This window comes from Lactuca serriola, chromosome 3, assembly GCF_051521515.1.
Source record: "Lactuca serriola cultivar US96UC23 chromosome 3, Lser_US96UC23_V15, whole genome shotgun sequence".
Taxonomy (NCBI): domain Eukaryota; kingdom Viridiplantae; phylum Streptophyta; class Magnoliopsida; order Asterales; family Asteraceae; genus Lactuca; species Lactuca serriola.
Genome location: NC_136410.1, coordinates 103,493,109 through 103,506,898, shown reverse-complemented (window position 1 = coordinate 103,506,898; position 13,790 = coordinate 103,493,109). Strand labels below are relative to the sequence as shown.

Genomic DNA, 13,790 nt, shown 5'->3' with positions numbered 1-13,790 from the left:
GTAAGGTTAGAAATGGAGTGTTTTGGGTGTTGGTGACTTCCACAGCCATGCAAAGGCTTAAAGTCACCAACTTTATGGATTAAGTCACATTGGAGGAGTCAGATCTGGATTTTGGATGCAAGTCTTAACCAATTAAGACCTGAATGGAAAGGAGGAAAAAGATGGGAGTTACGCTGGCGTAATCCCAGTACGCGCGGCGTAAAGGGCCGTGTACCCCGATTCTGTGAAGGCTTCGGGTACGCCCAGCGTAACCCGGAGGGTTGACTTTTGTTGACTTTTAGGGTTTGGTCAACTTTAGTGTATTTGAGCCAAGTAAGGGGTAAAATGGTCTTTTACCCTCCTGAGAGTGATATGAGAGGGAATGGTCTAGCCTTGGGAAATATGTTGATGACGAGTGTATATTTCATATGATTAGGCGGAGGCTAGATCCTATTTCATAGAGTCCGAGATTTTCGCGTTACCGAGTTACGCGAGGTGAGTCTTCTCACTATACGTTACCTAGAGTGGTATTATGTGTTAACCAGAGGGTCTTATGTGCTATGTATGAGATACATGCTATGAATGAGTTTATGTGTTATGTGATATATGTATGTTATATGATTGTATAGACCGGGCCGGAGGGTCCAACGATACAGACCGGACTGAAGGGTCCAACGATACAGACCGGACCGGAGGGTCCAACGATTCAGACCGGGCCAGAGGGCCCAACGATCTATGACCTAACCAGATGGTCTAACGAGCTACGGGACTGGAGGGTCCCACTGAGACACATCGACCGAAGGGTCGATCAGTAGCCTCGAGTGGCGTATGTGTTGTATGCGGTATTTTGGGGAACTCACTAAGCATTTATGCTTACAGTTGTTGTGTTATGTGTTTCAGGTACTAGCAAGGACCGTGGAAAGGTGTCGGCGTGACCCGTACACACAGAGAGGAGATTTGAGTTGTGATCTTGGGAAATGTGTTTTATTTGATAACTACTGTGGAATACTTGTTTTGAGAATGTTTTAAATATAAATTTGGTTGATGAAAAATGGAAAATTGGTTTTGAAAATTACATCATTACATATTTTATGTACAATGACCCAGATATAACTGTCTTTGATTTTTGCATGTTATTCCTTCTTGGTAGGATTTTACAATTTTGCCCTTTGTGTTATATGACTAATATATGGTAGTTTATTTTTAAATTTTGATAATTAATTGCGGTTGTTATTTCTCTGGGTTTTGGTCCAAACCGATTTTGAACCCCTAATATGATTGTAGTTGAATTTATAGTTAGGCTAACTGCAATGAATGTAGGTTGGTATAATGAAAAAAAAAGTTTGTATAGTTGGAACAAAAGAACAATATAAATACAAAAAATACTGAATTTCATGGTATATCTTTCCGCTTATACTAAGTTTTAGTCCCTCGAGTTAAATACAACATAAAAATGAACCAAAATTTGTTATTCTCACCAAAAATAGCGATGTACTTATTGTAGTATCTAAGTATATTTTAGGCTTCCAGCATGTTTACCGTTGTTATATGAATGATATTAACTATAACTAGGTAGATTTGTTATTATAAAATATTATAATGGCAACAAATTAAAGGATGATGCTATAATAGGCAATAAATATATATATATATATATATATATATATATATATATATATATATATATATATAAATTTACATAACCAACAATCAAAAACTTTTATAGAATTATAACCATGCTATACATATATTTACAAAATATAATTGTATTATATTATTTGAATATCATCTTGACAAGTTTATTATAGCCACCCATGATCATGTTCTTGGCTATCAAATTCAAAACAACTTTATATGAAAGATATAGCTATAATTTTATAGAATTTTCAAAATACAATGCTATAATGGGAACTAATGAAAGTAGGATATTATAAAAGAAAGTAAAATCGATCTATAGTTTTTATATCGGTCAACCAAGCCACCGGCCGGATATAACACTAGTTGTTTATGTGGAGAGGTGGAGGTGGGGTCTATTTTGAAAAAAAATGTTAGATATTTTATTGATGTAAGCTTAAGGTAGTGACTCGCCATGTTCTTACCTCGAATTATTACCCATTCGCTTAACTCTCTCTCTCTCTCTCTCTCTCTCTCTCTCTCTCTCTCTCTCTCTATATATATATATATATATATATATATATATATATATATATATATGATATTTTTTTTAATCAACAATCAAACAATAATATAATTAAACACAAAAGAAAAAAAATATATATTAATCGGATGGAGATATGAAATAAGGATGAAAAATCTAATTTGTTTAAAAAGAAGGGGTTTGAGAAGAATAGTCGCATGCATATACTTATTTAAAGAGGTTGGTTGGATATCCAGCCCGTTTTCCAGAACATTGACAAATATAAATGCCAAATTAACATAATTTTTTATCCAATTTAAGGGTGGCTTATGTAACTCAAAAAGTGGTTTATTTATTTATTTCTAAATTTATTTTGGGCAAAATTGCTTATTGACAATACCAAACAATATTTTAGCCATGCCAAACAACATCCCTCCATTTTTACTGCTAAAACCACACCAAACCATATTGTGTTCAAATTTTCTAAAAAGCAATGTATTACTGAAGCAAATTCTTCATTTTCAGAGTGTTATCTTTCAATGTTTCAGCCATAAGAAAGTCAAAAATACAAGTTTATGTGTTCATAGTTTGTTCCTCTAAATGCATTCACATCAACTGTAATAAGAAAAAACAGCAAAAATAAGATCCCACCTTTTACTAGTCATCCAATTTTGATTTCTTCTTAGGAACCATAGTGTCATCCGATTTTCGCTTCTTGAAAAAAACCAAAGAGGCAACCTTATGTATCTGCACAAATATAAACAACAATCTCTTAAACACCACCAGCCTCTATGAATCAATACTGATATGAAGATGAAATGAGAAAAACAATAATACTTCAGTACTGAAACCACGCAAGATCTCCACATCAGGATTTGCTATTCTTTTAGAAACATTCTTTTCCCATTCGAGTGGTACTTCAACAACATCCTTATCAATATGTGCCACCGCATGATAGATGCCTGCAATTTCAACATGATAACACTCTAAGCATGTTTTTTCTTTAGCCTTCTTGAAACAAAAGGGCTATATATGTACTTACATGGTTCATTAAGGGGAGGCAAGAATGTGAAGGTGGCTGAAATATGTCTCAGAACACCTCTAATCTCATTCATGATTTCTTTATCACTCTTCTCCCTTAAACTTATGAAGATCATAAACCATTAAAATGGCATGAAAACAATGTATCAGTGGACTCATGTTTCAGGAATATCTTACCCTTTTGCAGCAGCTTCACCATCAGTCTCTATACTGAACTTCCAACTCTGAAGTACTTCATTGGTGGCCTTAGTCATAATCAGAAGTTCAATCTTGCGCAACCTCCCAGCTTCCAGCCATTCTTTATAAACCCCATTTTAAATGCAAATCACATAAGCAAAATACAATACAAAGTGTATTAAGATTAAGGAAAAGTGTTATTAACAATACTGAAAGTTTACCGGAAATCTGCTTATCAAACGTTGATAAATATAACTGAACACCCACATTCGTAGAAAGGAACAATTGATGTTCATGTTTCTTCACTCTTTTAAAAGTTTCTTCAGGATAAACACCATTAAGGTGCAGAATACTACACATTTTTTTCCAATCGAACACACAGAAATGAGAAAACTACATCTTCTAGAAATCGCCAGCAATTCTTACCTGTTTGCTGCATAACCTGAAAAGAAGGTTTATAATTAGAGATTTATGGGTGTTTAAATACAGATTTATTAGCATCAAGAAATTAGGGGTTTAAGGAGACGTCAACAAGAAACAAGAGTTTTTACCAAAAAAATCGCGCACAATGGCAGAGGATCCACGGAGAGTGATTATGTCTTTGCCTGCAGTTTTTGAACCCATTGTTCAAAAGATTTCTGAAGTTTCTGTGAGAAATTTTATCAAACAGGTTAAGTGCGCGGCATCAAGCTAAAGTTAAATGGTGAACAATGTTAGAAATTAGGTTTGGAGCTCAGGTTTAGCTAAACCTAAAATCTAAACCACTGTTAATACACGAAAACTATGAATAGAATTTCAATTATACGAAAACTTCGATGAATCTAGATATGAGATGAGCTATGTACCTTGAAGGAAGAAAGAAAGAGAGGGGTGAGAGAAGGAGCAACGCAGTCGCCTTTTTGCTACCTTAAAGTTAAATGGTGAATGGCTCGTGAAGAAAAAGATTGAATAAAGGTGAAGGTGATGGAAGATGGTGGTAACAAATTGCTACCGAAGTAGGAGGAGACTAATACGCAGAGATTCAATGAAGGTTGATATAAGCCGCTACAAAATTGCATAGGCGTGTTAATTTTTTTTTTGTGCGAGGATGAGAGACATCATTTTGGATCCTACGGGTTGAGATAAATGAATGAAACCCAATAAATGTCCTGATTTTTGGAAGTGATGTCATTAGGTTTGTGGTTATATATATATATATATATATATATATATATATATATATATATATATATATATATATATATATATATATATGAGAAAATGACAAAAATAGCCAATTACACTAATTGCATTACAAAAATAGCCAAAAAAAATCGGGATTACAAAAATAGCCACCCATTTCGCAGATGAGAAGGCCCCATCTGCGAAATGGGCATCTCATCTGCGAAAGTACAAGTGCCTGAAGCACAGTTGTGCTTCAGGCACTTGTACTTTCGCAGATGAGAATTTTTTTTTTTTTTTTAAATTTTTTCGGTATAAATAGGGGTAATTTCGCAGATGGAATAGGTCCCATCTGCGAAATCCTCTGATCCTATCTGCGAAATGATGATTTTTTTTTTTTTTTTTAAGGTTGGTTGACTACGAAATGAATTGGTTTGACTACGAAATTGCCTTTGCTATATAAAAATTTTTGTAGAAAAAATATCATTTTGGTTGTTATTTGGTTTGTGAAATACTCTCTATCTCTACAATTTGCTCAAAAAATGATTGAATATTTGGTTTGTCTTGTAACCGGTGGGAGATGGCAAGTTAATGGAACTAATCTGGAATACATATGTCCACAGGGAGGTATTTCTGAATTTGCTTTGATATTTTCTGAGTATATTAGTTATAGTGATTTTGTATCTATGGTAAGAAGCAAAATTGGTTTGTTAGACAAATATAGAATTAGTCTTCGTTTCCACCATCCTGAATTAAATTATTATATAGCTATAGTTGAAGACGTGGATGTTAGAATGTTGATAAACGTAATCAAATGTAGTGGAGGAAGGGCTGTGAAAGTGTTTGTGGTGGTTGATGAAGTTGAGGAGGTTAATGGGGGCGGTGAAATTGGAAACGAAGTTGTTGGTAATTTATGCAGTTTTAAAGGGAGCAACGATCCGATAGGTACTTTCAATACTCCTAGTGTACCTCAGTTTCACAGTGTTGCTGAAAATGTTAATGTTAGTTATTCACCTATTCAATATGTGGATCCCGAGAATTACAAGTATGTTGGTGATGATGATGTTGGTACATATCTTAATCATGTTGGTGGTCGTTGTGATGATGTTGCCGAACAAGAAGTTAAACTTATGAATAGGCGTGTGGTAGATAAAACTAAAAAGAAAAAAAATTCAACTCAAAAAAATGAAAAAAATCATGTTTACGGGCATTATGTTGATGTTGGTGATGTATGTTTAGATATAACCGAGCTACAAAGTAATTCCGATAGAGATGAGTTGGGTGATGAAGTTAAAGCTAAGTATCCCGATAACCTTTTTTACGGTATGCCCCCTGTACCAGCATGGCCAGTTGATAATAATGAAGATATCCCAACACAGATGGTAGACATTAATCTTCAAAAGATTCAATGTGAGAGTATATTTAAAAACAAAGAACTTTTAAAGCGGTGTATTGGTAAAAAATGTCTTCGAGAAGGTTTCCAGACGAGGACAAGTAGATCCACAAAATCAAGGTATGAAGCTGTGTGTGTTTCGAAAAATTGTTCTTGGTTACTAAGAGCAAAAGCAATTAAAAATACTGATGGACTTTTCCAAGTGAATAAATTTGTTGATGTACACACATGTTCTTCAACATTGTTGCAACCTAATCATCGACAAGCAAACAAATATGTTTTGGGTGAATATGTTGCTGATGTTTTGGCGGAAGACTATAGTAGAGTTTATCGGGGAAAAGAAATTGTTAATGATATGAATGCTCAATTGAATATCAATATCTCATACCATCAGGCATGGCGTGCGAAGCAATATGCATTGTTGTCGTTAAGGGGTACGAAAGAGGATTCTTTTACCAAACTTCCGGCGTATTGTCACAACTTGGCCAAACATAATCCGGGTACTGTCACACATATTAAAACAGATGCTGATGATCAGTTTGAGTTCTTGTACGTCGCACTCGGTTGCTCGGTTAGTATTATCATGTCCTAATTTTTTTTAATATTTATTTTGGTGTATTTGAATAGATATACAATGTATTGTAGGTACGAGCTTTTGTCAATTTTTGTAAGCCGACCCTAGTAGTAGATGGAGCTCACCTAAAGGGCGAGTTCAAAGGTACCATGCTACTTGCAGTTACTAAGGACGGACAAAATCAAATATTACCGGTTGCATATGGTATATGCAAAAATGAGTGTACTGATTCTTGGACATGGTTTTTTCAAAAACTACGTGATTGCATAGGAAATATGCAGGAGCTTACAATTATATCTGATAGGTCTCCATCTATAGCAACATCCGTTGCCAACATTTTTCCTCACGCTCATCATGGAATATGTGGTGTCCATTTGTATTTCAACATAGTATCTAGATTCGGCAAGAGTAAGACGGTTAAAGGAATTTTTTGGGAGGCGTGTAGGGCGTACACAGTTGATGCTTTTGATGCTGCCATGGATGTTATGAAAAAGACAAAAGAACCAGTATGGGAGTACTTAAAAAGTATAAATCCAGAAACCTGGTCAAGGGCACATTTTAAAGGGAACCGATACAATCTTATGTCGTCCAACAGTGCGGAGTCTATAAATGCATTATCTAGACACGCACGTAAGGTGCCAATACTTATGTTGATTGATTTTTTTCGTGCTACAATGCAACAATGGTGGTTTCAAAGACGTAACTTTGCAGGTATTACGTAAATTTGTAATATTAATGTTTTATTAGTTTCGATGTTATTGATTTTAACTTCTTCATTTTGGCTGTTTTTTTAGCGGAAGCAACAACAACCCTTACCCCTTGGGCAGATGAAGTTGTAAAAGAAAACAAGAAAAATTTTACCAAATGGGATGTTCGCATGATCTCAAATACGAAATGCGAGGTCAAAAAGGGGGCACAAAATGTGATTGTTGATTTTCAACATATGACATGTACATGTAGGCATTGGCAACTTGATGGGATACCTTGTGGTCATGTCATAAGATGTTTAACAGTGAACAATTACCAAGACTGCTCGAGGTTTGCATTAAATGCTTACTTTACCGAAACACTGAGGAAAACATATGAGGAATCAATAAACCCTCTGCCGAAGCCATCCGAATGGGAGATCCCCGATGATTTGATGATTGTTAAGCCACCTATAATGGATAAACGTCAGCCAGGCAGGCCAAGAAACACAGACCGCATTCCATCCCAAGGCGAGGGTCCAATTATAAAAGAGTGTTCTACATGTGGTCAACTAGGACACACGAGAAATAATTGTACTGGAAGGGCGTCTGGTAGCAGAGCAGGTCACATAATTTCTACTGCAGAAATGGCATATAATATTGGTGGTTCAGCGGGTTGCTCACAAACCCATAACGCTGATTTTGATATAAAACAACCTTGAAATTAAGAGTAATGACGAGTTGTTAGCTTATTATGTATTGTAATATTTTTATTAACTCTTACAAGACATTGCTATGCTTTCATATTTTAGTTAAGTTTGTTGATTATAACAATGAATGAAGCCTTTATATTATAAAATATAGTTTGCAGATTTATTTTAACAGTTACAACATGTTATTTAAAAAAAACAACAAACGATCCTTTGGCAAGCTAATCTGTTTCATGATAATATTACAACAACTTTATAACTAATTTTTAAACTCAGGGAACTGCAACGGGTACTTCTCTTTCTCCATCGTTATATAGTCATCCCTAATTCTCATTTTGTCTTCGAAACGATCCTTTTTTACCATAATGTGTATCAACTGCTCATCCTTCTCAGCAAGCCGTTTTTCAGTCGTTTTGATTGCCTTCTTACTCTTTTTTATCCAATCTTTATGCTCTTTGATTTTGTTTTTATTGAGGTCAATCCATTCTTCAGCTTGTTTGCATTCCGAACCTATATCATTAGCAAGTTGAGTGAGAAGTCGGGATGACTCTTTGTCCTCTTCTTGTTGTGCTTCAGCCTTCTTTAATTCTTCAAAATTTTCATGTGACATATATGACCCGGCTGAAGAGGGTGTAAAAAAAGGGTCTACCGAATCACAGTAGTAACAATCTACTTCGTTGCATGAGCAAATTTCGAATTTGTGTGAGGAACTCATAATAAAATCGATGTTGTATTAAACTGGAGCAATAAGTGGTATTTATACATACTAGACAGTAATGAGAAGTCCAACTTTGAAATGACTAGACAGTAATGACAAGTCACTGTAGTAACCTGCACATCCCAGTGGGTCCCTTAAGTGACAAGAGATAAATGACAGTTTGACATGACAAAACACTGCATAAAGCTGAAATTCGTAGTCCAAATATAACCATTTCGTAGTCAAAGTATTATTTCATAGTCTATTTATTTATATAAATAGATGTTTAAGATCTATAAAGCAAACACCCAAATCACCTAAACGAAACGAATTCCCATTATTAGAAATGTCGTCGAATGCAGCAAGTTCTTCGAATGAATTACCTGGTTCCAATTCTGAAAGGCCATGGACGACAAACGAGGTGTTACTTCTAACACGGTGCTGGCTAAGTGTTAAGGATGGTGAACCGTTACTTGCTCCCCCGCATTGCCTAATTGGTGATGAATGGAGTCGCATCACATCTTTGTTTAACCATGACATGGGAGAAGGGCAAAAAAGAGAAAAATCAGATGTTGTTACTAAGTGGACGGATGTAAAGGAGGAAGTGACATGGTTCAATCGAGCATGTAGTTATGCGAAACGTAACAATGTTCGTTGTCGTGACGAAGAAGAGTTCTTGGAAGTTGTTACAGAGTTTTACATCTTTGAGCATGAAGGCAGAGACTTCGAATATGAGGAAGTTTGGAAGGTTGTTAGAGATAAACAGTATTTCAAGTAGACCGCTCTAATTTGTGTTAAGAATAAGCCATGGACTTGTGTTTTACGTTAATGCTTTGTTCGTATTATGTTGTTTTTTTCATGTAATTGTTGTGATGTTTTAATGGTTCATGGAATCTTGTTACTAATGTATTCTAATATATTTTGATAACTAATGCAATGGCCATTTATTAACTCAAGTTAATCATACGAGTTTCTCACATAATAAACTAAATATATATATATATATATATATATATATATATATATATATATATATATATTAACTCAACTTAATCATACGAGTTTCTCACATACTAAACTAAAATATATTTTAAACATATGAAACACATACGAATTACATACGAAATACATGAAAATAACCTAGTACTCACATAATAAACTAAAATAGATTTTAAACAAACGAAATACATACGAAATACATAAGAAATACATGAAAATAACCTAGTACATGAAAATAACCTAGTACTGAAATAATAAACTAAAATAGATTTTAAACAAACGGGATATATTTCAAAATATTCCAAGGGGCTTCAAACTGGAATTCCAACCCGTTACTTAATGACTTGTATTCCTCCTTAGCAGCTTCCAAGATGACATCCTCAGTAGCATTTAGACGGGCGTCGTCAATTTTGGTATAAAGATCGTTGAATAATAGAACTTCGGTTTTCATTTCATACCATCTTGCTAAGATGTCTAGTTCGTCACGATCGTTTCTTGTAGCCATTCGGTTTGCAGCATTGAAAATATTTGTTAGACGGCTCCAAAACATTGGATCATTCAACTTGCTTGTCTCGTACACATGAATATAAGCATGTGTAAGAACCAAGAACTCTTCATTGCTCCATGATATAGAAGTCATTTGGATTGAAACAAAGAGGGTAGAATCTAAAAAACAATATTTGAACAACTATATTGGTTAATTTAATAACGTTTTGCGTGTAACTTAGGGTCAATTTATAGTAGTTTCTACACAAAATCGCAGTTCAAACTTCTAATATGTCTGCAATTCATAGTCAAAATTAACTGACGAATGCAGTGTACTATACTTATAACACAACAGATCACTGTTCGAGTTGACAATTCATCCCCAGTTGAATGACAACACAATACATTGCTGTTTGAGTTGACAACTCATTGCACCAGGAAAGTAAGGAGTCGTTATAAATAGATTTCAATATCCGTTGTAATTGTATTCTATTACTTCCCTCCTTGCAATTATGGACTCACCACATATATGGAGGAACGCAGAGGAGGTCGCTTTGGTTCAAGCTTGGATTACAACTGTAGAGGTGGATTTTCCACCGGGTCCCCCACAAGTTCGTGCTGGATCATTTTGGTCTCGTGTCTGTCATTTGTTTCACCATTTAATGAACCGCAGTCAATATCGAAGAAGAAGAGATGTCAAAGCGAAGTTTCTGAATATGAAAATGAAGGTGAAACAATTTCAACGTATTTATAACGAGTTGGATAACGAACATGCAAATACGGATGAAGACATTCTACGGCAGGTGGCTTTGGAATTATACCGCTTTCAATACGATGGTAGCGAGTTTACCCACTTAGATGCATGAAATGTTTTAAAGAATGTCCCTTATTTTTAATATGCATGTTGGTTAAGTTAATTGTTTTTCGTTATTTAAGTTGCTTTTTGTTGTATGTGTCTAGTCGTTACTATTTAATAAACGTCCATTTCTTTTAATGTATGTTGTTCCCTCAATAGCCAATATTTAGAAAGCAATAAAATAAAACCGGGGTACATAAATAACTAACACATAATACGACATAAAAAAATAAACTGGGTACATGGATAACTAATACGTAACACAGCAGTAAAATAAAAACGGAGTACATAAAAAACTAATACATAATACTACATAAAACATAAATGTGCTACATGAATAACTACTGCATTGAGGGAGGTAACAGGACCACCGTTTCATTTGGTATTTCCCAATGCTCATATGATGGTATACCATTCACCAACTCAGATCCATATGCAACTCGATACACATAATTAGTGAACTTGTATTCAACCATTCTCTGAATGGACTCAGATGTACGGGTTCTTAGACATGCTATAGCGTGGCCACATGGTATACCGCTTTTTTGCCATTTACCACAACTACATACCCTTCGTTCAAGTTGTACGTTGTTGGTGGCAAAAGTGTCATGGACTTCAAATGTATCCCCATACAAACGTTTTGCATTACAATTGTAAGACTTGCTGAGACTTTTTTGAACCTTACTCTCAACGTAAGGGGTCAACCCACCAGACAACCTCCCTGTAAAATTTGATATTTTAATAAAAATAGCAGCACAATAAAAAAAACAAAACATAACAATCTCCCTTACCAGCCAGTTCGGCCCGCTCAGCATACTTTGATTTTATCGACGTGGTGGTTAACTCAATTATCGTTGTTATAGGAAACTCACGTGAGGATATAATTTGCAAAATTTCAGGGACGTCAATCGATTTAACATTGTAACGTATTTTTGGGAAAAATGCTCTTGTCCATTTTGAAATCGGTATATCGTCAAGCCAGTAAATTGGACTCATAAGCAAGGTGCAGAAAGGTGGTTGCCTACATGTACTTTGCAACCTTTCGAAACACAAGTAAAAATCATCAACGCTATATGCATTGCATGACTTCCAAAACAACGATTCGACTTCCGTATTGTTATGTCCGATAGACTCACGTATCTTTCGAGCTATATCTTTAGGACAATATCCATGATAGGAATCCGGGTAGGCACTGTCAACACCAAAGTCTATGTTATCACACATGTTGCTTATGAAACCAACCTCTGTGTCCTCACCTAAACAATCTCTTAACCTCATCATGAACCATCTCCATGATTCTTCACACTGTAAGGTTCCCAAACCAAGTGCTAAGAGTAGTGGCTCATGATTTCCATCTAAAGCCACTGCGAAGTACATTGTTGTCAAAAAGCTCCCAAGAAGGGGTAAATAACCTACATATATCAGCGGTATCATGCACCTAAGGAAGGTACGAATCTACATAAAAACGAAGACATATTAGTGTTATGTAAGAACTAATCGACATAGATTACCATGAAATATTGTATAACTCAATAAAAGAAGTATGTTATACCACGCAACCTAAAGCCACAAAACAGAATTGAAAGCGGTTGTTATCGGTTTTCTTAATGGCTGTGAAGGTATTAGGATTTGTTCTTTGAAGGTTATGCAAGAAAATTGGTAGTTGAGAAAAGGTTCTTTGGCTGTGACTACTCATTTTCAATACCGATAATTGTGCTCTACAATGATCACACAAATGGAATTATAAATAGAAGATATTGTATCTCTACTGATCAAAATTCATAGTTTAACCCTTTAAATTCGTAGTTGAACATTTTGAATTCATAGTCAAACCAGTTCATTTCATAGTCAAATTTCACTGACCGACATGACAATACTACAGAATGTACTTGTCTGCATTTCATAGTTGACCTTTTTGAATTCATAGTCAAACCAGTTCATTTCATAGTCAAATTTCACTGACCGACATGACAATACTACAGAATGTACTTGTCTGCATTTCATAGTTGACCTTTTTGAATTCATAGTCAAACCAGTTCATTTCATAGTCAAATTTCACTGACCGACATGACAATACTACAGAATGTACTTGTCTCCATTCCATAGTTGAACTTTTATGAATTCATAGTCAAACCAGTTTATTTCATAGTCAAAAAGAATTGTCCGTAATATGATTTATTCTATAAATGGGTGTCACTCATTATGAAAAAATTTAACTGAGAAAGTAACTCCGATTTAAAAGAATAAGAAGGCTAATGGCATACTGCAATTGTGGAGGAGAACGTATCGTTAGGATTTCGGGTACAGCTAAAAACCCAGGAAGATTGTTCTACGCTTGCCCGTATTTGGTATCATGTTCTTACCGTCATTCAAATTTAAACCCTCGTGTTTACATGACACAAATTAATTTTCTTACTGTGGATATTAAATTTAACAGGGACCAAAATGCGGGTTTATCAGTTGGGTTGATGAAGAGAAGGACCAATCTTCTATGGTAATAGCTAAAGTAGCTAACTCTAATAAGCTCTTTCAATCAGAAAATAAGAAGTTAAAGATAGCGTTGGTTTGTAGTTGGGTGTTGTTCTTGGCAGTTCTTGTTTACAAGTTGTAAGCTTTTCAATATTGTTTTTATGGTTTTGAAGTTGTTAGGTCAATAAATTGTTGTATTTGTAACGTTAAAACAAATGTTGTGGTCGTTCTTATGTTTTGAATTTATTGATAAGTAATTAGTAGGTCATTAAATTGTGGTAATTGTCGTAACGTTATATTTTTTGTCATCCGTTGAGTAAACTCTAAAGATAAACTAATAATGAAATCCAACATTAATTTGTATATACATTTATATAATCCAACTACAGAGGAGCAAGACTAGACCCCCAAATAATTTTTGCCAT

The 13,790-nt window shown here is 34.8% G+C and overlaps 1 protein-coding gene across 2 annotated transcripts; it reads right to left on the bottom strand.

Moving 5' to 3' along the window:
• Positions 1-2,595: 2,595 nt before the first annotated feature.
• Positions 2,596-4,472, bottom strand: LOC145092982 (mitotic spindle checkpoint protein MAD2-like). 2 transcript variants are annotated; one of them, XM_079031000.1, is made up of 8 exons: positions 4,180-4,472; positions 3,886-3,981; positions 3,761-3,776; positions 3,556-3,686; positions 3,335-3,455; positions 3,159-3,253; positions 2,954-3,078; positions 2,596-2,863 (listed from the first exon to the last, which is right to left on the bottom strand). In XM_079031000.1, the coding sequence occupies exons 2-8, from the start codon at positions 3,956-3,958 to the stop codon at positions 2,774-2,776; spliced, it is 651 nt and encodes a 216-aa protein (XP_078887126.1). In that variant the 5' UTR covers positions 3,959-3,981; positions 4,180-4,472; the 3' UTR covers positions 2,596-2,773. The 2 variants fall into 2 exon arrangements, with proteins under 2 accessions (XP_078887126.1, XP_078887124.1); XM_079030998.1 differs by having other exon boundaries at positions 3,159-3,259; positions 4,180-4,470.
• Between the last annotated feature and the right edge of the window lie 9,318 nt (positions 4,473-13,790).

Coding starts and splice junctions, on each gene's coding strand:
- LOC145092982 (XM_079030998.1), bottom strand. CDS start 3,958: ATGGGTTCAAAAACTGCAGGCAAAGACATAATCACTCTCCGTGGATCC. Junction 3,456..3,555: donor GTTTGATAAGCAGATTTCCG/GTAAACTTTCAG, acceptor GGGTTTATAAAG/AATGGCTGGAAGCTGGGAGG. Junction 3,260..3,334: donor GGTGAAGCTGCTGCAAAAGG/GTAAGATATTCC, acceptor GATCTTCATAAG/TTTAAGGGAGAAGAGTGATA.